The sequence below is a fragment of the Magnusiomyces paraingens genome (genome assembly GCF_902498895.1).
Source record: "Magnusiomyces paraingens strain CBS 517.90 genome assembly, contig: contig1, whole genome shotgun sequence".
Taxonomy (NCBI): domain Eukaryota; kingdom Fungi; phylum Ascomycota; class Dipodascomycetes; order Dipodascales; family Dipodascaceae; genus Magnusiomyces; species Magnusiomyces paraingens.
In genome coordinates this window covers 5,390,056-5,415,781 of record NW_022474067.1, presented here as the reverse complement: position 1 = coordinate 5,415,781, position 25,726 = coordinate 5,390,056, and the positions used below count along the sequence as shown (strand labels likewise).

The 25,726-nt window shown below is 42.2% G+C and overlaps 5 protein-coding genes across 5 annotated transcripts; 2 read left to right on the top strand and 3 right to left on the bottom strand.

Moving 5' to 3' along the window:
• Window positions 1-1,507: 1,507 nt before the first annotated feature.
• SAPINGB_P001649 (uncharacterized protein) lies at window positions 1,508-5,392 on the bottom strand (the record flags this gene model as incomplete). The annotated part of the gene is made up of 1 exon (XM_031996370.1): window positions 1,508-5,392. One exon carries the CDS (start codon window positions 5,390-5,392, stop codon window positions 1,508-1,510), a length of 3,885 nt encoding a protein of 1,294 aa, XP_031852261.1.
• Window positions 5,393-8,289: 2,897 nt separating this feature from the next.
• Window positions 8,290-9,423, top strand: SAPINGB_P001648 (uncharacterized protein; the record flags this gene model as incomplete). Its single annotated transcript, XM_031996369.1, has 1 exon — window positions 8,290-9,423. One exon carries the CDS (start codon window positions 8,290-8,292, stop codon window positions 9,421-9,423), a length of 1,134 nt encoding a protein of 377 aa, XP_031852260.1.
• Window positions 9,424-9,703: 280 nt separating this feature from the next.
• SAPINGB_P001647 (uncharacterized protein) lies at window positions 9,704-12,514 on the bottom strand (the record flags this gene model as incomplete). The annotated part of the gene is made up of 1 exon (XM_031996368.1): window positions 9,704-12,514. The coding sequence occupies one exon, from the start codon at window positions 12,512-12,514 to the stop codon at window positions 9,704-9,706; it is 2,811 nt and encodes a 936-aa protein (XP_031852259.1).
• Window positions 12,515-12,987: 473 nt separating this feature from the next.
• Window positions 12,988-14,314, bottom strand: SAPINGB_P001646 (uncharacterized protein; the record flags this gene model as incomplete). Its single annotated transcript, XM_031996367.1, has 2 exons — window positions 12,988-13,915; window positions 13,965-14,314. The coding sequence occupies 2 exons, from the start codon at window positions 14,312-14,314 to the stop codon at window positions 12,988-12,990; spliced, it is 1,278 nt and encodes a 425-aa protein (XP_031852258.1).
• A 1,316-nt stretch (window positions 14,315-15,630) lies between these two features.
• SAPINGB_P001645 (uncharacterized protein) lies at window positions 15,631-25,615 on the top strand (the record flags this gene model as incomplete). The annotated part of the gene is made up of 2 exons (XM_031996366.1): window positions 15,631-17,421; window positions 17,489-25,615. The coding sequence occupies 2 exons, from the start codon at window positions 15,631-15,633 to the stop codon at window positions 25,613-25,615; spliced, it is 9,918 nt and encodes a 3,305-aa protein (XP_031852257.1).
• Window positions 25,616-25,726: the final 111 nt, after the last annotated feature.

Below are 25,726 nucleotides of genomic sequence, written 5' to 3'. Positions count from 1 at the left end.
TTAAATAATTCAATGACGATTGCGACAACAACATCTCCACATTCTCTGCAAGCCACGATAATCTAAACTTAAATTTAGGGAGGAGGAGGGGGGGGAAGAAGAAGAAGAAAAGGAGGAGGAGGAGTAAGAAGAAATAAGAAATAAGGGGATATAAAGACTTTTTTTTTTTTTTTTTGATAAAGAAATATCACTCTCCTAACCAAAATTGGAATTAACTAGTCTAGTTGGACCCAAAATGATACTCATTGAAACCTATTTTGTTCATGAACAATTATTTCTATTTATTAGTATAGTAGAAATAATAATAATAATAATAATAATAATAATAATAATAATAATAATAATAATAATAATAATAATAATAATAATAATAATAATAATAATAATAATAATAATAATAATAATAATAATAATAATAATAATAATAATAATAATAATAATAATGGTAATAATGAAAAAATATAAAAATTCTACTACCAGAAATCTTTTGGGTGTTTTTCAAATGCGTCGTCGTCATATTACATAGTGTCACCCATTTCTTGTTTAGCCGTTTGGTTCAACATATGATATCGATATTGTTTATAAAAGTATATTCTAAATAACCTTCATGTTCTAATAATTACTCATTATTTTAATAATGAAATTATCATTAATTCATTAGACTAAGCTTCTTCTCTAATTAATGGATAATTTTAACACTGAGTCATCATATACTGAATAATAGTATTTGCATCATTCGAAGGACATGCCTGCTTGACACACTTCATTGAACCTTGGAATGCCGTATTGCGTTTAGAACAGAAACAAGCCTTATTTTGCTGATTCAATTGACCACACCCACTGTTCCCAATATCTTGTTGAAATTGATTCATGCATTGGAATGCACACTGAGGAACAGATTGTGCAGATGCAACAGAAATAAAAAGTGTAGAAAGGAAAGCAATTAAAAATTTCATGGTGGTGGTAGTGGACAAACTATTTTTTAATTTTTATTCAAATGAAATGAAATGAAATATTTGAAGTATCTGGAATATCCGGAATATCTGAAATATCTGAAATATCTGATTTAATAATGAAATTTTTTTTTTTTTCAGATAGATTCAGGGCTTTTTATATTTTGCAAATATATATATATATATATATTTTTAAATTTTAAATGAATTTTAAATGAATTTTTCATAATCTTATTCATACCCCCATGTTTTTTACTCCATTTATTAATGAATTGTTGCATTAATTTCGTTTTTTATTTTAATTTACTCGATAGTATATGGCATTAAAATTAAATCTGAAAAAAAAAAAAAAAAAAATTTTTTTTAAGATAGCCCAACTTTCTACTAAACGTTTTATTTTCTTCTTTTAATAACTTCTTCTTCTTCTTCTTTTTTTTGTTTTTATTCTATCTCTTTTTTTAATAATTTAATAACTATAATAATAAAATCTAAATAATGCAAAAAAAATAAAATATATATAAATCCCTAAAATGAAAAAAAAAAAAAAACCTTATTCACCACTCTAACTGCGCAGCCCATTCAACACGTTTATGTGGAGAACGGCCTTCAGATCGTATCTGTTGCACTGGTGAAACCCGAGACTTTGCAATTTCAACTTCTTCAATTGCACTTTCCCTTTGTGGTTTTAATAATTCTTTCTCATTTTTATTTTCATTTCCATTTCCATTTTCTTCTTCAACTTCAACTTCAACTTCAACTTCTTCTGCTTCTGCTTCTGCTTCTTCCCAGCCATCCTCTTCTTCTTCTTCCTTATTCTTGTTCTTACTCTTCTTTTTATTTTCCTCTTCAAACCTTTTCAAATCTTCCACATTATAGAACCCCAAATGAGGACTACTCCGCATCCCCTCTTCTTCATTTCCTTCCTTTGGTTCACCCTGTGATTCATTCCTAGACTTTTGCTCTTCTTCTTCAAGTCCTGTAATAATCACAGCTGGTAACAATTGTTTCCGGTCTTCTTCATCATTGTCATCATCTGCCTGCTTCTCTTCCTTCCCTTTTTCATATTCCTCTTCATATTCCTCTTCCTCTTCATCCTCTTCTTTAACACCCTTTTTCTTCAACTCCTCTTCTTTAAAAGCCGCCTTAATTTCTTGTTCTTCTTGTTTTTGCTGCTGCCGCTGTATATATTGGGGTGAAACTTCTCGTTTCCGTTTCAGCCGCAGATCAGCATGTTCATCTTTCCCGTTATTCTTAACTTCATGAATCGATGACACAAAACTTCCTCCTCCTATTCTATTACTCCCTCCACTTCCTACAGATACCGTTGCTACTCGCTTCCGGTACCGCGATGCTACAGGCCTCAGGCCCTGCTTCCTTCCCCTGCCTCCAGATGTTGTCGATGCCGTAACTAGCGAAGAAGGGCTTCCAGTCACACTACTATTCACCACAATCTGTGGATACTCGCTGTGGCTTTTCTTAAGTACAGACTTGAGCGGTGCCAACTCCGTGTGTCGTGGAACACACCGCCGGCCGGGAGAAGGAGGTCTAGGCTCGCGCTCGCGTTCTCGAATCCGTTGCGAACGCCGAAGAACAAATGGGGCTGAAGAAGAGCCTCCAGATCCAGTACCAGAAATGGAAAGCGGGCTGGAGCCAGCCAATGCGCTAGAGCCCGATACACGGCTGCCTGCAGCCCGTTTGGCTCGTTTTTTGGTGGTGGGAACTGTGGTGGTAGTGCAAGAGGTATTAGAAGATGATGACGTTGAGAGTAGTATCACTGGTGTATCTATAGAAGAACTCCTGGACTTGTTCTTCGAAGAGGTGGTAGACGTCGTATTTTCAGTTATCGTGCTGGAAACAGATGTTGAACTTGAATTTGAGCTTGTTGATGATGATAATGATGATGATGGTGAAGTGGCTGTTGTTTTTGTTGTTGTTGTTGAAGTGGTTGAAGAAGCAGATTGGCGGGTTTCCGACAATGTTTTTTGGTCGGACCCCGCTGCTGCCACTTCTTGTGTTTCCTCAGCAACCCAATTGTTATTGTTTTCATTCTTGGTATTTTGCTGTGGGAAAGCCGTCTGCTCCGAAGCCTCGCGCAACAACAACCCACCGGGCCCGCATCCCCGCAATAAAAATCTATTGTCCTTCTCGAGATACCCGAAATCTTCTCCATTGTCATCAAACTCATCATTAAAGTCATCAAAAACAACCACGGCGCTACGCTTCGATACTCCATTCCCTGAAGCGGCCGCAGCAGCTCGTAATGATACAGGAGACAATGGAGCGTTAGCATATGACCGCGCCACAGATCGTGTTAATCGTCGTGGCCTGGGTCCTAACACAATAGAGGCCGCTGCTGTTTGTTCATCAAGCTCGGATCGGTTGACTTCCAGTGCACCAACCGAGCGGCCCAGCCGCATTGAAAGTGCAGCCGACGGCGACAATCCTCCGCTGGCACCACCACTGTTGTGGATGTTGTTAATTGTAGTCTTGAGGGCTGGCGACGACGGTTGAGGCAGGCCAGGAAGTGCTGGCAGCGCTGGTAGTGAGTGGACGACTGGTGGGGCTGGCAGAAGCGGAGAGCGTGGAAGACTGGTGGTACCTGAGTGTATGCCTGGAGACAAAGGACCGCCGTGCGAAGTGCCAGTCGAGCTTGCACCTGGGGTGGGGCTACTTGCACTTGGAAAGATCCCCGAAATACCTGCGTTTTCCTTGTTACCGGTACCTGTTGGCGACGGAGATGGGCTTTTGCGCTGTTTCGGGAGCGCAAGAGGAGCATCCTGGAACCTTGAGGGGGTCAACAAAAGAGCTGTTTGGTTTTGGCGCGAGTGCTGGTGATGATGATGGTGAGGGTGGAGATGGAGATGGTGTTGGTGTTGATGTTGATGTTGATGTTGATGTTGGTGTTGATGTTGGTGGAGAGCTTGTTGAGCTTGAAGAGGGGTTGCGGACACAGTCACTGACGTGGGTTTGAGAGGTTTTGCTGGTTGATGTACTTGTTGGGGTGGGGTGGTAGGTGCGGCCGAGAGTGGTGACGAGTATGGAGGTGAAGCTTGTTTGGGTGGCTGAGCAGCAGCGTCTTCGAAAATCACAAAGTCACTATGGGCAGATTTTTTAAGTCCTCGACGCGGGGATTGAGGTGGCGGCGGCGGTAGGATCCTACCCTGTCTCGTAGATTTTATTCCAGTGGCCGTAGTAGTTGGAGGAGGTATTATGCAAGTCGGTTGTTTGTTTTTAGGAAGCACCGAGGGTGGAGACTTTTTGCGCGGTGGCGGGGCCGGTTGGAGTTTGAATCCCGGTAGCGGGTCCAAGTTTTGTATGTCCTCATTAATGTCATCGCAGTAGTTCTTGTCGTCCTCGACGTCGTAAAACAGCTCAAAGTTGCGGATCTGCCCAGAATCTTTGCCACTGCTTTTGTTGTCCCCTGCTGCAGCTGCTGCTGCTGCTGCTGCGACAGTTGCGGCTGCTGAAAGAGGTCCCGGAGTCAGTGGGCTCTTTTTAATTCGCATGTGGAGCGTGTTGTACGCGTACTGGTCCAGTGACGAGAGCTTTGGAGATTCTGAAATGTCTGGGGTAGTTAATAATGCAGGACCCCTAGGCGCATCAGTTTCAGGAGAAAATATTGAAGGAATTATTGGACTCGAGACGGGTCGCGAAAAGTTGGGGAAACGTTTTGCACCTGGAGAAGACGCGCGAGAAGTACGCGCTAAGGGGGTACCGTTCATTGCGGCCATGGCAACGACTGTTCGCGCCGAAGATTTCGGGGTAGCTGGAGATGGCGAAAGCTGTTGGAGTGAAAGACGGTGGTGATGATGCTGGTGGAGATTTGTAGAGTCACCGTACGGGTCAAAGAACTGGGAAAAGGATGCTGCAGTTGCTGGGTCGAAAGAGTCATTAAAAACGGGAGATTTAGGGACTGACGCGGACGCGTAGGGGTGTTGTGTTCGAGAGGATTGTAGAACAACACCTTGAGAGTTTGCTATAGCGAGTCCTGGAGACTTTGATGGAGGGATAGTCTTGTGAATAGCAGTTTTAGAGGGTGTAGAAGACGTTGTTTGGCTTGAGAGCTTTTGGGGAGACGCGAGTGATGGTGAGATGTTCAGGTCCTCGAGGTTTCTTGTAAGAAGGTAAAGGGCTGGATCGACACAGTCGATGGGAGGCGACTCGCAAGACGATGAGGAGGAGGAGGAGCAAGTTGCAGATGGAGAAGAGTCTATTGATGAAGTTGATGGATGATGAGCATGCCTTGGATGAAGAGAGTTATGATTGTTTATTGGGATTGAATTTTTTTGATTATTGTTTGGATGAATTTGATGAATGGATGAACGTGGAGTATCTGAGTTGTTATTGTTATTGTTAATGTTAATGTTATTGTTTGATAGAGGAGGGGTTTGAAAGACTCCACGCCAGGAGTTTGAGGCAAGCTCTGGATCCAAGGCCATGATTGATGAAATTGATTAAAAGTTTGGTTTTGAGACAAGTTTTGAAGAATTTCAAAGGCTTTTGAAGGTATATGTACAAATGATATTAGGGGGATAAATTAAAAAAAAAAATTAAAAAAAAAAAGTAGGGGATGAAATGGATTTTTTGTTTGTTTGTTTATTATTGAGAGACTTTATTATTATTATTATTATTATTTTTGTGTTTAAAACATTTTACTATAATTGGGTCAAAATAAAATAAATAAATAAAAATAAGAAAAAAAGGAACGTTGGATATATATTTTTGAATATTTTTGTTAATTGAAATTTTTATTTAAAAAATGAATTGAAAAATAAATAAACAAACAAACACGAAAAAAAAGAATTTTTTTTCATATATATATATATAAACAAATTTTATAAACAAAAACAACGCGTCTTTTTTTTGTTCAAAAAGCAAAACGGTCAAACTGCGTTAACCAGGTAACTTAAAAAACAACAAAACAACCTCAAAAAAAAAAAAATAAATAAATAAATAAATAGGCATACGGGTAACCATAACAACAGTGGTCCCTCCGGGCCGTGTTTGTTTTGTGTGGGCAAAAAACAACAGATTAAAAGGGTTGACTGGCTAGTTTTGTTTGTTTTGTTTTGTTTTGTTTTGATTTTGGAAATAAATAAAAAAAAAAAATTTAAAATACAATAATAAAAGAAATATTCTTTAGGGTCAACCTGCAATTAGTAAACTGTTTATGTTTCTTATACATATATATAAAAAAAAAAAAAAAAAAAAAAAGCAGGAGAAGTTTTACACGGGGGGCTCAGGATCTTGGTTTTTTTTTTTTTTTTTTTTTTTTTTCAGGGGAAAACATAAACTGAACATAAAAGTGCATTTATAAACACAATAATAAGCGATTGAAAAGAAATATCAGGAGTTAGGGAGTTAAAAACACAAAAAAAAAAACATCTGAGATTTAAATAAAAAAAAATAAAAAAAAATGGGTTCTTCTTTTTTTTTTTTTTTTCTTATTTCTTTTTTTTATTATTTAAACTTATTCACGTGTAACAAACATATGTCTATATCCATAAATCTACCCAAATATTAATCTCAATGTTTTGTTGTTATTGTTGTTATTGTTGTTTTTGCGTCATATTAACGTCATACACAATATTTCTTACCTTGCACAGCCTTGCAGCTTTATGTTTTAAAGCATATGTGTTATCTTTAATGTCAGATATCACATGTAATATTTATTAAGTCTTAAGTTTCAAGTGCCTCGGAACAATTTTGTTCTTTGTATTTTTTTTCTTTTTTTGGTTAGATAAGCGGTTTCTCCTGCCGTCTACAGTCATTATAATAATAATTACTATTATTATTATTATTATTATTCTATTCTAATATTTTAAAGGAATAAGCTTATTAAGTTTAAACAGCATTGAAAGCAAGAATAAAAAAATTGCTTTGTGATATAATAACAATTATTAGATTGGATTGATTGATCGATTTATTGATTTATTGATTTATTCAATAGACAATAAATAGACCCTTTTTTTTAAAAAAAAAAAAAGTCATGACAAATTCCCAAAAATAGACGAAAAAGTTTGCTTTGTCTTTTTTTTTCATTTTCATTTTCACATGTCAGTAAAAAAATACTCTGAGCAAAAAAAAAAATGAAAAAAAAATGAAAACCATTTGGTCTTCATAAAGGCCTTTTTAAAATGTTCAAAATCTCCTCCTCTTTTGATTTTTTATTTTTTTCTCTTTTTTTTTTTGCATTTCCCGACGGTAACCGCAATTGTTCTCTAATGTTTCTACGTCGTCTTGTTTTTCCGAACTTCTATATCTGAAAAAAAAAAATAAAAGATTTCCACTGTATTTCCCAATTCTTTTAAAAATACTAAAGAACCCTTTGTAACTCTAATTTTGTTGGGTCCAGTCTAAGCAATATAATTGTGAAAAAAAAAGGCCTATATATATATATATATATATATATATATAAATTTAAACTTTGAAGATTATGATATTAGGATTGTTATCTCTTTTTTTTTTTACTGTGAATGGAATTCAATTCAAACAGGCCATCTTTTTTTTTTAGTTGTTAAATAAACAATGATACAATCATGTAGAAACATTAATGAATTAATGTTATTATATAACGGAAAAAAGGAATTGAAAAATAAAGAAACTCTTTTCTTTTTGATTTACCAATTGTTAAATTTACGCCCCTTTCTTGCCATCCAGCATAAACATTAAGTCTTCAATGAGTTCCCGATCAAACTTTTTTTTTTTTTATATTTTTATATTTTCCTATCAACCTAAGTCAGATATGGTTCTTTTTGATCTCAATCTTTCTTTTTTTATTTTTTTTTTTCAAACATCGTCATCAAATTCCTAAAGTCTTTTTGATTTTGGGTTTGTCACTGGTGGAATTCCAGATGATTCCTGGGCCACCCAAACTTTCACATGCCAAAAAAAAAAAAAAAATTATTTATTTCTTTGCTGCGCCGCACTAATAAACAAAAAGCCATTCTAAAAGGTTGGCCGGGTAATTCTCACACGTTTGCGACAAGCTTTTTGACATGGCGCAACATCACCCTTGTCGGGGCCTTTTCTATTCTCCCACCCCATCAATATCCATATATATATATACAAATATACAAAAGAAACTCCGTCTGTGCTCCGCCTATAAATACTCGACGACCTGCTCACCTTTTTTTACAAAAATTTTTTTTTTCTTCTTCTTTTTTTCTTATCTATTCTCATCTCATCTCCATTGACCCTTTTCTCTGCTTCTCCAAGCGCTGTTTCTCTCGATTGGATCTTTATATCAATCTCTCCCATAGAGTAACCTATTATCTCTCCATTTTTTAATCTCTTATCTATCTATCTACTACACAAAAAAAAAATTTTTTTAAAAATGTCTACAAACGGCTCTGTCATTGCTGACACTCCCCAAGATACTCCAACTGCACCCGAGCAATCTTCATACCCAAAATCCCTCTTTTTCACCCACCTTTACTCGTACCCCGCTGTCAATGCTGCTGTCGACTATGCAACCCATATCCCAGTTGTCCAACGCCTCTCCACCTCGGCCCGTCCTTATCTCGACTCACTCAAGGAACGCTCCAAGCCCATTTCTGAGCCCGTTGTCAAGCGCGCCACTCCAGTCCTGGCCAAGGCAGATGTTTTCGGAGATAAGATTTTGTCACGCGTCGATGAAAACTTCCCTCTGCTCAAGACTACCACCCCTGCTGATGCTGTGGACCTGGCCCGCAAACCCTATGAAACTGTAAAGTCAACTGCTGAGGCTTACTCTACCGCTGCCCATGACCGCTTGAGTACCTCTGTTGTCGAGCCTCTTAAAAAGGCTGGCGAGCGTGTTAAGGAACATTATACCACTGTTTATGACTCTAAAAGCTCTACAATTAAGTCCCAAGTGGACCCTCTTATCCACCCTCTTAACGACCGCTTTGAGTTTTTGATTAAACACTTTTTCCCTGAATCTAGTGTTTCGTTACAGCAAGAAGAAGATCAACAACAAGCACCATCGGAAAAATTTGTCAGCGCTGAAGTGGCTAGAACTGTTTACCTGGCGCATGTTGCTCTTCAGCAAGCGCGACCATTGCTTGATGTACAAGCAAGCCACTTGAAGACATTGCCTGAAGTTACTCGTAAACACATTTTACATGTTTATGATGAAAAACTGACTGCTTATGGTAAAGATAAGATTGTTACAGGACCAGTGTATGCATCTGTGGCTACTTTTAAGCAATTGTCTGGTGAAGGTGTTGTATATGCAGGCCATGTTTTGACATCGACTAGAGAAGGCTTGAAGAGTTTGAGCAAGGGGAGTACTAGTGAAGGAGCAGCAGCAACAACCTCAGCAGAAGACATTGACTCTGGTAATCTCGACACGCCAACAGCTATCCCCGTTGCCAGTGCAACCACTGCCACCACTCCAACAAATGCCACTTCGTCAACAACCAGTCTTGGATCAGCAGCAGCGGCTGCAGCAAACTCCTCGCCTGTTGCAGTGGAGGCTAGTGCGTGATTACGCAGGCTTTGTGGTACTATTTGCGGTGTTTAATTTTAATGTGTTTGTCTTGTTTTTTGTCTTGTTTTACTATTTGTTTTTTTCGTCCATGTGTAGCTTTTGGGGTGTGGCCCGGCGCCGGTGATTATTATTAGATTTGAAGTTTGAAAAATACATGAAGTAATAAAATAAATTAAATTAAATTAATAATAATAATAATAATAATAATAATAATAATAATAATAAATTAATGATAAAAAAATAAATAAATAAATTAAAAAATAAAGTAAAAAATAAATTACAACTGAATGGTTTGTGCATGCGTAGGAGTCCCGCTGCTCTCTTCTGACTCTGTCACAGATGAAGCAGTGCTGCATGCGGATACTGGGGTTGCGACGCTAGGTCGCGAGCGCGTGCCAGAGCCTGCTCCAAACGTGAGAGTCGAAATATTGAGTCTTGCTGATTCGTGAAGTCTCAATTTGGGTTTGCTTTTCTTATGTAACAAGTCCTTAGAATCCGACCTTGTCCCTGTCCCTGTCCTTGTTTGTTGATTTTGCTGCAACTGCTCAGGAGAGGAGAGGAGTTCAGTGGTGGTCACCGAGTCATCTTCAAAACTCAGTGACATAGACAAATCAGTATGCACACCACTCGACGATGATGATGACCCAGGAGACGAGTGAGTGCTAGACACAAGACTGTGATCAAGGTCCTCAGACATGGGCTCCGTATGGTCATCGCCAAACAAATCTGTGCATTGGTATAGCGGCGACCTTGGTGAAATTATATTAGTTGTTGCTGCTGCCGTATTTATAGACAACCCATTATTGTTATTGTTATTGTTATTGTTATTGCTGTGGTTGTTATTGTTGCAGCTACCAACTCCACTCAAACTTAAACTCGTAGCTGCCGCCCTTTTATAGTCAAGAACATGTGGTGTTGAAAACATGAGCGAAGGCCGTCGAATGTGGCCGGAACCTGCCGCTGCCACACCCCTCTGCATAGACCCATTGCAGCCGCTGCCGCTGCCGCTGCCGCTGCTGCTACCGTTGCTGCTACTGCTACTGCTACTGCTACCTCTGCTCCCACTCCTCTCATTCTCTGGCTCCAGCTCCATCTCGCTATCCTCCACCTCCGCGTCGTCCCGATGTTGCTGCTTCTGCTGCTGTTGCTGTTGTAGAGATAAGCTAATGGGTGACGCCGAAGGCGATGATCCAGCGCTGCTTCCATTATAGTACAAAAACATGCTCCCCGATGTCGCAGACCCGGGCCGCCCGACCCGCTGCTGCGTCGCCATCCGCCGCAGCCGTGCCACTGTTTCCTCGTGTTGCTTGGATTCCAGGTCTTTAGTTGTACGCAGTGATTTGAGGGCTTCTCGTAAACTCTCACGCTGCTGTTCCAGCGCCCCAATCCTTGCAAGTAGTGCCGATGGCGAGCCCGCACGTAGCGCAGAGGTCGTGGATGGAGAAGACGATGCTCCCTGGTGGTTTAGTGGCACATCAGGGCTCCGGGGTCGAATTAGAGTGCTGGAGCTGGAACTCAAGTGTAGCGGAGGGACTAAGATAGTAGCTGCGCTTTCGCGAGTTCCTGCAAGTTCACTGTTACTACCAGCTGACTCGTGGTCTACTAACCCAGACAAGTGTACTTGTTGCTCCTGCGGCCTCACCAAAACCAAGTGTGGTGGCCGGTGCACTGTTTTGGATACTACCTTTTCGTCTCGTTCCTTCTTGCCAGCCACAGCCTTTGCTAAAGCTGCTTCTGCTTCCCGCCGCAGTTTAGATTCCTGCGAAACCCGCGACTCGAGCTCTGCCACGCGCCGGCGCGTAGCCCCGAGCTTTTCTTGGTACTCCAGTAGTACATCAATTGCCTTTGTGTCTTTGGGGCTCAATCGCTCATATAGCTCTGCAACTGTTTCTGGGTACGCTTCAGTTTGAGTCGCCTGCTCTACTGGCTTTTTGTGTTTTTCTTGCTGCTGGTTTGTCTGACTTTGGAGTTGCTGCTGGGTGGGTCCCTCGAGTGTTGTTGTTGTTGTTGCTGTTGCTGTTGCTGTTGCTGTTGCTGTTGCTGTTGCTGTTGTTGCTCCCAAATGATAATTATTATTATGATTATAATTATAATTATTATTTGTGCCTGGTTCTTGTTCAACTGTTGTATACTGTGTAGGCAACAACCCACCTACCAGCCCTCCTCCTCCTCCTCCTCCACTGCCGCTCATGACCGTTGCATGACTCGCAACGCTCATTCTGTTCTGTGATCCCCCATACTGCTGATGGTTATATTGCCGTGCATCGAGCCCCACAGGTGGCCGCAGAGCATTAGCTGCCGGGATTTGCGAGTTGTTTTTAATGTTGATAGCATGGACCATTGGGGGCGATCCAGCGCCCAAAACAAGGCTATTTCTGGTAGCTATGGATTCTCGCCGTTGTAGTCCAAGATTCCTGCCACTACCAGTACTTTCTGGTCGTTTCTTTAATGGACTTGTTGTGTTTGCAGAAATTAGTACGCTTTCGCGGCGGCCCAAAAGTACTGACGAGTTGCGAGTATTGATTGCGTGTTGCGAGGGAGGATATTGCCTTATCATTTGTTGTGAAGGTGACGTTGTTGCTGAAGGATGTGGGACCACAGCTGGTGGTTCATCAAATGCGTGGGTATCTATGGCTGTTGAGTTGACAAAGTCAGCTGTTGAGAACTCGAGAATGGGTTCAGAAATCACTGGAAAGTGACCTGGATTGTAAAAAGTACTTGTAGAGCCATATTTTCTGCCGTTAGAAGCTTGAGAAGAAGTTGATGAATGATAAGCTTGTGAAGAAGATGGTGAAGAGGATGAAGAAAATATGCTTGAACGACGCCAGGAAAACCTTCCACTGAGACGTTTGATGGAACGAGATGTGGATGAAGATGATGATGCGGATGAGGTATCTGAGATTATGGAGGTATTAGAGGTGGTAAAAGTTTTCTTTGAAGCTTTTTCTGGAGTATTCGAAGAACTTGACTTGGTTGATGATGTACCGTGAGTAATTGCTGTTGCGATACTTGCTGAAGAGTTTGGTCTGTTTGTAGTAGTCCGTTGCCTTGACCCAAGCGACGACGACGATGAGGCCATATGTAGCATAGTTTGAGGATGTATTCAAAAACAAAACAAAAAAAGAAAGAAAAAGAGAAAACAATAAAAAAAAAATAAAGTGGGTATTTGAGATTGAGATTGATTCTGATATTTAGAAAAGATTTATTCAAGCAACCAAATGGTGGTAGTGAAGGAAAAACTTGGTTATTTTGTTTAGTTTGTTTAGTTTGTTTAGTTTGTTTGTTTGTTGTTGTTTTTTTTTTTAGTTAAAATACAAAAATTTTAGGGAGTAAAAAAATAGTAAAAAAATAGTAAAAAAAAAGTCCCAGATCTGGCACTTTTTATAGCAGCAAAAGGTCTATTTGGACGCTGCGACGCATACCCCTGAGTCCAGCAAGCCGCACACACACCAAAAGACCTTGACTGACCTGTATTTTGTTTTTTTTTATTTGTATATATATACTATACTATGTACACTCAAAACAACAACAACAACAACAACAACAACAACATCCCTCTTCTTACTTACAAGACGACACTGAACCCGCTGTTCCACGGACCGCAGATCCTCCAGTTACACTTGGAGGTGTTACTTCATCTTCCAGTAAATGGAAAAAGTCCTTTAGCTTGTGCACCTCTAACTTGTTGACATCTCCCATCACAGGCACATCCTTGCATCCACCCGTCTCGGGGTCCCAGAACGCAGGGTTCCCAAAGTCCAGTTTTTCACGCGGTAGCCCCATCGACTCGCGTACAGAATCCAGTGCACTCCTTAAAAATAAGGCAACTTCGCTTCGTAACTTTTGTGCTCGGGTCCCAGTCTTGAGTTCTTCAGGCATATTGCCATGTCTTAATGGAATTACATTTTTGTCTGTCAAAGAAGAAGAAGAAGAAACATCAACAATCTTCTTGGCCCCACCATTAATTCTCTTCTTCTCCTCTTCCTCCTCCACCAAATCTGCCCATCGCTGACGAAACGAAGCCACCTGACCATCATCAATGGGCTGCCCCACCTTCACACGCAGGGTTGCCTTGTTGCGCTGCCCCCACAGCGAGTAATCATCCTGCTTGTCTTCTGGAATCACGTTGTCAAAGCCGTACGCATAAATCGGCACAATGATGGGCGGCTTGGTTGCTTCTAGCAGCAGCCGGCTGGCACCCCAGTGGAAATAGCGCAGCGTATAGCGGTGTGGTGGGTAAACCTGGTGCACAAATCCTTCAGGGAAAATGTGAACCCAGTTGGTTTTAAAAGATGCTTGTAGGTCAGATGCTTCGGCCCCACGCTTGATCCAGTATTTTTGTGGAAGATTGGTTCTGGGGTCTTGTAGTTGTTGGGTATTGTATCCTGATAACAGTGCAATCGAAGCGTCTATGGATCCCTGGAAAGGTCCTTCACCAAACCGTTTTGTTGATAGAACTTGTCCTAACGAGAAAAACGAAGCAAGAAACCTATTCGAGAGTTAGATATGATAGCCTATTTTGCTTAAGAATAACTTACTCGTTAAAAAATAAAACATTATCTGCTCCCAAACTCCAACGAATTTGGTCAGGGCTGGTAAAGTTTTTTGTTGGTAAAATAGCCCATACAAATGGGTCGTCAAGTAAAGACATGTGATTCATAATGGTTATAAGCCCCCGCTTTTCGATCCTGCATCGTTCTTGGGCTTCTTGAAGAATATCGAGATTTGATACTTCGACATCTTTGAGCATGAGGCTGGCAAACCCTTTGGCTAGCATGCCTGTGGCGAAAATAGTGGCGGAACTAAGGCCATGCCACCACTTGGTTCTGCGTTTGCCGCCGAGATCTAGAAACTGGCGGCCATTATCTTGCACTCCATCAAACGACATTTTGGGTATATATGGGTGTAAATGAAGGGTATATATATATATATATATATATATATATTATATTATAAATATGTGGTAGATCTTAAGAGTACTATTCAAGTCTTAAAAGCCAGTTGGAATATTGTTTCCTTTTAGTTGTATATATATAGATAAAACTAAGAAGATTTAAGGGTGTAAATGCTACTGCTGGGTTATTCTGGCTACTCTTTCTATAGTTGTTCAATAGTTTGTCGGAATTACTGGCTAGTTGGTTGATTGACTTGGCTGGACACAATTTTATTTAAAAAAAAAAATAAAAATAAAAATAAAAAAAAAAAAAATTTTATGTAAGCCGCGGCGGTGGTGAAAAATTAAAAGATCCAATAGGCGTGTGGGGATCCTGCAGGCACGCCCCGAGTAATAAAAATAAGAGAGAGGAAGACCTTTTAAAGATGACAACAGAAAAAAATATATACAATATATATAAAAAAAACTCCGTAACAGTAACATAAATGATTGAACGCTTTACAAAAAAAAAAAAAAAAAAAAAAAAAAGATCAACAAGGAGGTTGGTTGGGTGGAAATGATGAAGATTGACAGAAGACACAACACAGGAGGTGGTGTATTTGTGTGTAATGGATTCTAACTAATAGATGAAACCCTTTTTTGAAACTTCTTCTTCTTCTTCTTCTTCTTCTTCTTCTTCTTCTTCTTCTTCTTCTTCTTCTTCTTCTTTATCGTTTTAAAAATATGGGGGTGATTGAAATGTCACTATATTTTTTTTTTAACTTGTATATTAAAAAAAAAAAAAAAAAAAAAGACTTTAGAAACTGTACGAGTGTACCCAATTTCAATTGTCGTAGAAGTTTTAAAAAATAAATAATAAAAAAAAATCCCTTTTAACAAAAAAACAGAACTTTTTTTTATGGTGGCTGTTTGACTTACGCACGTTTGAGCTGAAATTAACGGTGTGTTACATTATATTTTTTATTAATCACATGTTTATATCACGTGCATTATTTACAATTAGACTTGTAACAGTGGATGTAACATATGTTGTAACACAAACACACAGACTTTTCTTTTTCCTTTCTTTCTTTCTTTCTTTCTTTTAAATTTATTTCTTTCTACCCACCCGTCCCCTCCTTAAGAATAATACAGTCAAAAAAAAAAAAAAAAAAAAAAAAAAACAAAGAAACCCAAACCTCAAACCACCTGTCAGCCAATTTTTTTTTTTTTTTTTTTTTTTCATCATCACATCTCTTTACAACACAATCACTACAACCAAATCCTTTTAGAATCTTCATCTTTTGCCACTCAATGCACCAAAATATCTAATGCTAAGCGGTACAAATACCCCTGCCGAAGAACTCCGTTCCTCGGGATTTTTTGACCCTCCAGAAAATGACCCTCCGGCTTTGGCTTTGGCTGCTTCTGTTGCTGCTGCTGCTGCTGCTGCTGCTAATGCTAATGCTAATGCTAATGTGGGAACCTCTGCCTCTGTGGTCCCACCACAATCTTTCCCCACCACCACCTCTAACATCAGAAGCACTCCCACAGCTCCCAACTTGGGACACCACATCCATATCCAACAACAACAACATCAACAACATTTCCAATACCCCCCTGAACAACCCCCTACAACAGCTTTTGCCACCATAGACCTCGATGCCGCAACTGGCATCGATCCCCTAAATCTCCCTCAACTTGACCAGCAATTTGCCATCACAAGCATCTCACGCTCCGCAAGTCTTCGTTCAAACCATCCTATGGTCCCACCAGCTTCTGTGGCTGTTTTGTCAAATACTCCAAATACTACTACCACCAGCACAGCCATGTATCAACAACAACAATTACAACAACAACAACAACAACAACACCAGCTCCAATCACAACAACTACAACAAGATTTTCCAGCTGAATTCAATCCTCATCCTCCTCAAAATGCTTCTACCCCAATTATTTCTTCTGCTGAAATCGCTGCTTTTCATGCGCAGTCCATGGCTTTACCTCAAGATAATCTTAATCATCCTCATCCAGCTTACTCAATACAACAACCTCAAGCTCAAATACTACAACACCAGCAAGCCCAAATATTACAGCAGCAGCAAGCTCAAATACTACATCAACAACAACAACAACAACAACAACAACAACAACAACAACAACAACTTCAATCTCAAGCAGCAACTACTACACCTTCTATAGGCTACCACCATGATCGGAATCAATCCCTTCCCGCAGCCTCTTCCCAGCAGTTTGATCAACAGCCCTACAAGGTCAGCCTAAATAGAGCAGCCACAACAGCCCACGACCCACCCTCGTCTGCTTCGTCTGCGCGCTACTCTTTTACACCAAGTCTTATAAATATATCTAGCATTGCCCCCTCAGCTCCTTCTTCTACCACCATGCAAGACCCAGCTTCCACTTTCTTCCAGTTTCCTTCTTCATCTTCATCTTCATCTTCAGCTATTGCGACTGCGGGCCCCAATAACGTCATTCAACCTCCTGAAACTATGGCTCAAATATTTATCCCCCCATCAGACCAGCAGCAGCAGCAGCAACAACAACAACAACAACAACAACAACAACAACAACAACAACAACAACAGCTGCATGCTCAGCAAATTATAATACCATCTCAGGATGTGGTGCTACCCGCCCCTCATCAACAACAACAGCCTTCCCAAATAATTTCTGACGCACCCTTGATACAACAACCATTTGTTCAACAAATTTCATTACCACCACCTCCTCAACAACAGTTATCATTTGATCAATCTACATCAATGCCTTTATCTCCAACTGATCCTTCTACAATATTAATTCCAGACATGACTGACGGGTTTGCAGGAATCACCATCCCTGATTCGTTATCCCCTATTGCAGACACGTTCCAGCCACCTACTCAAATATTGCAAGATCAACAACAACAAAATTCCCAGCCATCCCCTATAGCCCCCCAGAAACCTGCTGATCCGCCACACATTCTGGAATTTATTAGCACTTCCCGACATGGTCACTCGGCCTCGCGTAACCTCTCTTCATCCAGTAATACTCTTACTAGTACTAAGACAGCTGAATCTAAAAATACTTCTGAATACGCTCTTCACATTATTTTTACTAGAGTATGCTTTTTTATTTATTTTTTTTTTTTTTTTTAAACTTCTAACTTTTTTTTTTTAATTTTTAAAGTTTGTGAGATATGCGGAAAAGAAGCTCAATGCATGTGTCAGTTATGCCTATTCTGGTCAAGAAGAACCACCAGTAAAGGCTCTGCTATCGCCGGGCATCGACCCTGAGTTTGATCATGCAATCTCACTTTTGGGAGATACGGCAAAGAGTAAACCCAAGCCTGTCATAGACTCAGTCATGTTTTGGCGCAAAACTAAAGCTACCGCCGCTGCCAAAGCCACAAATGCTTTAACTGAAGCTCTAGCAAAACAGTCTCGTACAAATGGCCATGATAATCGTGGTGCAGGGTCCAAGGTTGACCAGCTGCGTAAAGAGGAGATCATTGCTGACCGTAAAAGCTTTATTTCCATTTTTATTCTTTGCAGAGTACTCATGGAAATTGTCAAAAAGACCCCCCCAGATATCTTGGGCGATTCCCTCATAAGTAAGCTCGCTGAAATCGTATTCAAGCAGCTCAAAAGCACTGACCCAAACATCCTTTCCAAAAGCCCCCTCCGCGCCGGCAACTGGAGTCTTTTTGCTGAACTCCTTGGTGAAATGTCAAACTTTCATTTTGCCGGCGTTGCAGACGAATTCATAATTGAACTTGAAAAACACACCGGCACCATTGCCAAAGAGCGTGAGCTCAATGTCCAGCTCGTCATCCACGGAATGAAGTATCTCAAGGTCAAACTCTACCCTATGGACGCACTCGAAGAATCGTCTGATTTTTTGTCTTCGCTGGCCAAGTTTTTCAATCTGGTCAACAACCCAAGCATCAAGGTTGCATACGCTCAGGTCTTTTGTGATCTACTCCTTCCTGTTGCGGAAACGGCTACCGCTGAGTTTAACTACCCCACTTGGGAAAAAGCTATGGATACTCTATACGCCTCTGCCACCAAGCTTCTTTCTAAACCAAGTCTTTGGACCTGGTCCTTTTCTTTGGCTACCTCTATCCTTAGTGTCTCCCCACCAGAATCCTTCTCGCCAAACTGGATTCCTCTTTATGAAAGCCACGTTTCAAAATTCAAGGATAAGGAGCTTCGCAATATTTTCCTCACTTCCGTGACTCGACTTGTTTGGGTCTTTTTATTCCGCTGTACAGACTCCCTCAACAACACTACCAAGAAGTTGGAGCAAATATGTAAGCCGCTAATAGCCCACGGCGTTAAGCGCTTTTGGACTTCGCTGGACCCAGCTTCTGCCGCTTCCCTCGGCTATTTTATTCGCGTTGTGGGATACGGCCATCTTCAATATACCCTTGAGTCTATCTTCTTTCAGCTCATGTTTCCAAATGTCACCCAAACGATGACGGACTTTTCCACAGTTACCCTTGACAATATTTTCCCCGAGCGCCTCATAATCTCCATTAGAGCCTTTATCTACACACTCAATGACTTTGAGACAAACACCCGCCCAGAGTTCCCCACCACTGAATCTATTGACAGCTTTTACCACACCCTTCCTACAAAAACTGCCGCCAAACCTGTCAAAAACTACTCCATCACACTTTCAGAAACAAAAGATCAATTTTGCAGGCTCATTGGCAAGCTCCTCATTCTATGCGATTCAAGCCTTGGTTACAATATTTTAATAACTGAGGAAAAAGCTCACGTTACCCCCACCCCCTTCAAAACTCAAATACCCGTTGCCTTTCATTTTGGCACAAACAGAGACAAGGAAAGCAATGCTGCTTCTCACAAACAAGCCATCTCTGATTTATTTTGCATTATCCTTGAGTCTATTCCATGGTGCTTCCCATCTTCCCTCGGTACCACCAAAATTATTGAGCTTCTTTGCCGCAATTCCGTCAACCCTGACTCAAACATTAGCTCAACTTCTTCTCGCATCCTCAAGGTCCTCATTTCTACCCGTGACCCTGTCACCATCCTTCCCATTGTCACAAATTTCCTCTTCAACCTCGATACTAAAATTTTTTCCACTTTCAATGCCTCTCTCTCTTCACACTCAGACTTCAAACTTCTTCTCAACATTTACATTGACTTACTCGTCACATGGAAAGATCAAGTTGCTGCTTCCAAGATTGAAAAGGAAGAAAATCAACGGTCACAACCTGCATGGCCACCATGGAACAATACGGACCACAATAGCGGCAATTCAAACAACTCCAATGGAAACAACAATAACAACTCTGCATTTGTTTTTGGCCACGCAAACTCCAACGACGACTCGACTGATTCCGCAAAGCGTAGTGATACCCAAAAACTTAACGGCATTTGGAACATTGTTGAGGAAGCTGAGGGCAATGGATTGTTTTTCCTTTGCTCTCAAGACCGTGCCATTCGCCAGTGTGCTATTCGCTTACTTAGACTCACTGCTGAATTTGACACTTTGTTGAGCTCAGTTTCAAAGTCAACAAAATCAAGCATTAGTTCTTCTGTCCCACCTCCACAGGCTTCTTCCGAAAATGTTGATGGCGATGATGACGATGATGACGATGATGACGACAATAACGAAGAAAACAGTGACAAATCTCCTAGCTTGTCTACTCGCCTCATTTCATTTTTCGAAACTACTGAGCCTCTTACGCTCTACAAGAGCGTTTCATACAGAATTGTGCTCAGCGCGCCCGAGCGCCGCCGCATTCACAAACTTTATGGGAAACATACAGGTGGTCTTGTCTACGTTGCGGAGTCCGACTATGGTGTCGACACTGCAATCTGGCTCAAACTATTTCCGCTTGTTATGATTTCCATTTTTGAGTCGTACCCTGTTGTCGTTGCCCTTTGTCGCAATACCATTTGCGGAAAGCTGGTTCGCATGCACGACACAGTCATGGAGTTTTGTGCCACACAAACCATCCAGTCAGTATTTGCTCCCAAACACCCAATGCGTACGCATCCTGAGCTTGTCATTGAGCAGTGGCGTATGTATTTGATTGTAGCCAGTACAACACTTACTCAAACCGACGAGCAAAAGCTTCATGTTCCAACCAACCAGTACCAGCACGGCCGCAAAAAGTCTGTCCAAAAAATTACGATCCACCACCAGAAAATCACGTCAGCACGCTCGGTGTTCCGCCTCGTCATCCCGCTCTTTGGTGTAGAGCATCCCATTATCCGTGATGCGGTGGTCACCAGTTTGACGTGGGTCAATATTAACATTTACAAGACTTTGCTTGAGTGTCTGGAGCCGGCCATTTCGAAGTGGAAGGAAGATTTTGCGTCGTATCTATCTCAGCCGCGCAAGGATCCTTCGATTAAGAACAAGATTGAGCACGTTGCCACGGAGATTGCGCATGTTTTTAGTGCAACAGCCCACTATCTTAAGGAAAAACACATTTACGAGGACACTTGGATTCTTGAACGAATCTTGACTTTTTTAAATGAAATCAAGAGCTTTTTCTTGTCCCGCACAGAAGTCCAAAATGATCCAGGGTGCCAACGCTTGCGAATTTTTTTCGCTTCCCTTTTGGAAAGTGCTTACCTTGGCGTCCAACGTAACCCAGAAGACTCGTCCAACCGGGCTCTTTTCAGTTATGAGATGCGTGTCAAGTACTTTTTCTTTATTGAGGAATGGTGTGGTGTTGGACCCAACGAGGGTGTTGCTGAGCGGCGTATTGGGTTGATGAAGTCGGCGCTCAAGTCTCTTGGCTATACCCGCGACGGCAGCAGAATTGCGCTTGCTGGGTTTGAAGTAGAGCGCACGTCTTTGGAAACAAAGGCACTGAGTGCCATGGCCACTCTCTGCTCGGGACCCATTCACAATAATGGCAGCGAATCGCCTCAGCAGTCACCATACTTTGAGAACTTTAGCCGATCTCGCTTGCTGAGTCTAATTGAAGCCATGTTTGAGTCTTCTAAGGAACACAGTATTGAGATTGCATGCCGTGCGCTGAAAAACCTGCTTTCCACAAACCCTGAGGAAACACTTATTTTCCGCGAGTCTATTGCTAACTGCTACAAGAAAAATTCGGGCAATGTAATTGCTCAGAGCTACTTCTTGGCGATTGCCGAGGTACTTCTCCAGCTTGACGAGTACCCTTGCAAGGTGTGGCAAGTGCTTTCGCTTGGTCTTTTCGAGTGTGGCGACAGTAATGTGGAGCTGCGCCGTCTTGCTCTCAAGCTGTTGACCGCCACAGAAAAGAAGTTTTATGATGGGAACTGTGTGCGCGACTACGAGGTCGGTTTGCTGAGCAACACCTCTGCGGTTTACAAGCGAGCAATGTTTAATCTCTCAAGCCGATTTGCTCTCGAGCACCCAGAAGAGGCGTTTATGGTTTTCTCGGAAATGACTATGTTTTTCCATCAGGTTGACAATATCTCGCGCCGCGACATTTTGGCCGTCCTGTTACCGTGGATCCAGTCCGTCGAGCTGCAAGTTGAGGCTGACGGGTCTACTCCGAGTCCCTCAGCCACCATGGTCATGAACAACTTGTTTGAAATCACAGTTATCTTTTCACCTAAGATTCAAAATGAAGTTGAAGCACTATGGGTTGCCATTGGTAACGGCAAATACCCAGGAAATGTCAAGGCTGTACTCAACTACATTATCCACCACTGTCTTGTGCGTCGCAGCCCCCAGTTTGTTGAGCATGTGCGCAAAATTTTGGTGTATCTGTCTTCAACAGCTGTGGGTGCTAGCCTCATTGATGACTTGATTTCGTATCTTGAACCAAAGTGTCTTGTCCCTGAAAAACCATCTCCACATGATATTAGCGATGCCGCTTCACAATTCCCTCATGTTTCCAACATCTCCACTTTGCTTGACGCTGGCGAAAAGGAGGCAAGCTTTAGCAAGGGCCAGCTGGCTGTTATCTTTTTGGTGGATGTTTTAACTGACAAGCCGCAGTATCTCGAGTCCAATTTTGCACTCCTGCTTCATGTGTGCTATGTCTTACTTGACCACTATACTTCCATTGTCAGCGCGCAAGCTCGCGAAATGCTCATCATGGTTATCCACTCATTAGCCAAAACCAATCCGAACAAGGCTGACGAGCTGATCACTGTTTTACGTCGCTGGGATTCAAGCACGTCGTGGTCTTACTACGAGCTGACAAGTGACAAGATTGGTGCGCGCACGCCCAAGAGCATGAACAAGACGATCCATGACATCATTGACATTTTTGCTGAGGACGTGCCAAACCTACGTGAGCAGTGGTCGCGCGTGGCACTCTCGTGGGCCACATCTTGCCCCGTGCGCCACGTGGCTTGCCGCTCATTTCAAATCTTCCGCTGCATGTTGCATGCCGTTGATGCAAGCATGCTTGGCGATATGTTGGGACGGCTGTGCAACACAATTGCGGATGAGAAGCCCGACATTCAAGGGTTTGCGATGCAAATTCTTATGACTCTGCGCGAAATCACAATCAAACTTTCGTCTACAGAGCTCATGAATATCCCACAGCTCTTTTGGGCTGCAGTTGCTTGTCTGGGTTCTGTTCACGAGCAAGAGTTTATCGAATCCCTCCGCATTTTTGACGGCATCATTTCTAAGATTGATTTGAATCTGCAAGAAAATGTGGACCGCCTTGTTGTTGTTTTCCCACAGTCCAAGTGGCGTGGCAACTTTACGGGTCTCCACAATTGTGTTTTGCGTGGACTCAAGTCGTCAATTGGCTATGAGCCGTGTTTGAAGATGCTATTCAAGCTTAGTATGATTATGGATAGCCAAATCATGGGCGAGTCGCGATTGTGTGTCACTGTTGTAGCCAACATTCCACGCTTTTTGCATGCTCTTGAGACCAACAATATCACACCGGAGGTTATTGAGTCAACCAACCAGTTATCACAAATTTGCACAGCTGAGGACCGTCCTGGGCTGGCACGCATCTTCACCTCGCTTTCCAAAAATAAGTTCCGGTCTAAGAAGGATTTCCTTGTACAGTGTGTATCTGCCATTTCGGCCAACTTTTTCCCCTACCACGCTGGTTCTTGTTTGGTTCTTTTGCTTGGAATGTTATTCAATCGCACGCCGTGGATCAAAGCCGAGACGCTTGCATTTTTGGAAAAGCTTTTGCCGCTTATCAATCTCCAAGGTAGTGAGTTTTCAGGGGTTGGAGCAGACTTGTTTTCGCCGCTGTTGCGCTTACTTCAAACCACTTATGCAGAAAGTGCACTTAATGTCATTGACCAAGCAGGAAATATCAACTCTGGCCCGCTCGACATGAAGGTTCTCAAGATGATTTTAGGAGACGAGGCTATTGTCAAGGAGTATGAATCTATTTCTACAATGTTTGGTGTGCCCACTTCCACTGGTTGGGCTGTCCCCGCACTCAAAACTGCGAGCTTGGCTTGCCGCAGCAATGTACACTCGGTCTACATTACTTGTTCTGTCACTGACGAACCAATGCCTGTTGCTGAAGAGTTTCAGTTTCATCGCGAAGAGGTTATTAACCCGCGCTACCACCACCACCATCACCATCGATACGACAATGCCAATAATGTATCTGCGCCGTCTGGTAACGAGCCTGGTACTCTCAGTCACATGTATGCTGAGCTCAACACCTTGGACATGTTTTTTGCCCAAACTATTGCGCCAACACATACACGCGACGCATCAGTCACGGACACAGATGCCAGCGATGTTATTGATGCGGTCGACTCTGAACCGCAGATTTATGATAAAAAAGTGTCTGTTATTTTGAACCGCTCGTTAGCACGCACGCCTTCTTCGACCTCGTTCAAGACGTCTTTTGCAGACTCGATTGGCAACAATAATGGGTTGCAGCAGGTCACGTTGCCGTCATCGCCAACACAACAACAAGCGTTGTATCAGTTGCAATTGCAGCAGCTGCAGATGCAGCAAAATATGCAACAGGATCCTAGGTCGCCAACTGGACAACAGTTACAGCTTTTGCAACTTCAGCAGCAACCCGTGGGTCCATTCCAGCAATTGCAACAGCAACAACTTATTCTACAACAGCAACAACTTTTACAGCAACAGCAGCTTCAGCAGCAGCAACAATTGCAACAGCTCCAGCAACAACATACATTGCAAATTTTGCAGGGCACGCAACCTTCGCACTCTGATTCGAGATATACAATTGGCACACGGTTCTATAATCACTTGAGGCGTGGCCATGGTCATTTGTCGTCGCACATCAATACCAACAACAATGCAGCTGCAAGCACAGCATCCGTGATAAGTCCTTCTTTGAGTATGGCCAGCATTGCTTCACCAACCTCAGAGCATGGGTCTGTTAGTATGAGCAGCGAACCTGAGTACTCTCAATCGTATCTTATGTTTGGGGACCCGAGCAGCGAGAGCGAAGAAAATTTGGACTTGCATGCTTCACAATCAGCAGCATACAGTTTGGATGGTATTACTGCTCTGGACAATCATCAGTATCCATCTGCACCAGTGCCTGCCGCCATTGACTCGTATGACCAGCGATATCAACAGTTTTACTACAATGCGATGCAGCAACAGGCGGCAGCAGCTGCAGCAGCGGAGCTTGGATCGGATTCACAGCTTGTGTCTGGTGCTGAGGTGCCTGGCCAGGTTTCCGGCAGTAAGTCTCCTCCACCTAATACGTCGTTATCGTCATCTTCGACCAAGAGCAGTAGTAAGAATAATGGTAGCTCGGAGTCGCCGTTCCGGCTAGAAGTATTGTTGCGAGGCACACCACTGGGAAAAAGCAAGAAAAAGCCGCGCAAACAACGTGCCGCATCGCCTGCGCCATTGTCTGAAGGCCTTTCGTCGCCCACAATCCAATCGTCGCCGCAAGGCTTGCAACAGCAGCAACCACTTTCACCTCAACAGCAGCAACAGCAGCCACAACAACAGTCACAGCAAAACTCGTCGGTTCAGCGTGGACATCGGTATACATTTTCTCTTGACCGTACAGACTTGCCGTCATCTTCGGTTTCACCACCACCGTTGCAATTACAGTTTCAGCAACAGCAAGGGCACATTCAGCCGTTGCCTGTTCAGCAACAATTTGGACAGTCTGAAACGCCGCCACAACCACAACCACAACCACGGCAGCGTAGCATTCTACACTTTAGCCAGCCGTACCGGTCGCCGTCGCCGAGGATTGGTGCAGGAGCTTCAATCTCTGCGGCATCGTCACCGGGGACCATAACTTCGGGGCACAGTAATGGAGGAGGAGGAAGTATTGGACACAGTGCTAGTAACAAACATCGATCTAGCAGCCCGCACGTTGGTAGTCCTGCAAAGAAGTAAAGGAAATTACAGGAGTTTAATCATTATTATTAGTATATGAAGACTATACAATGGGATCTTATTATTATTTTTATTATTTTGGTTATTATTTTTTATCTGGTTATTTATAAA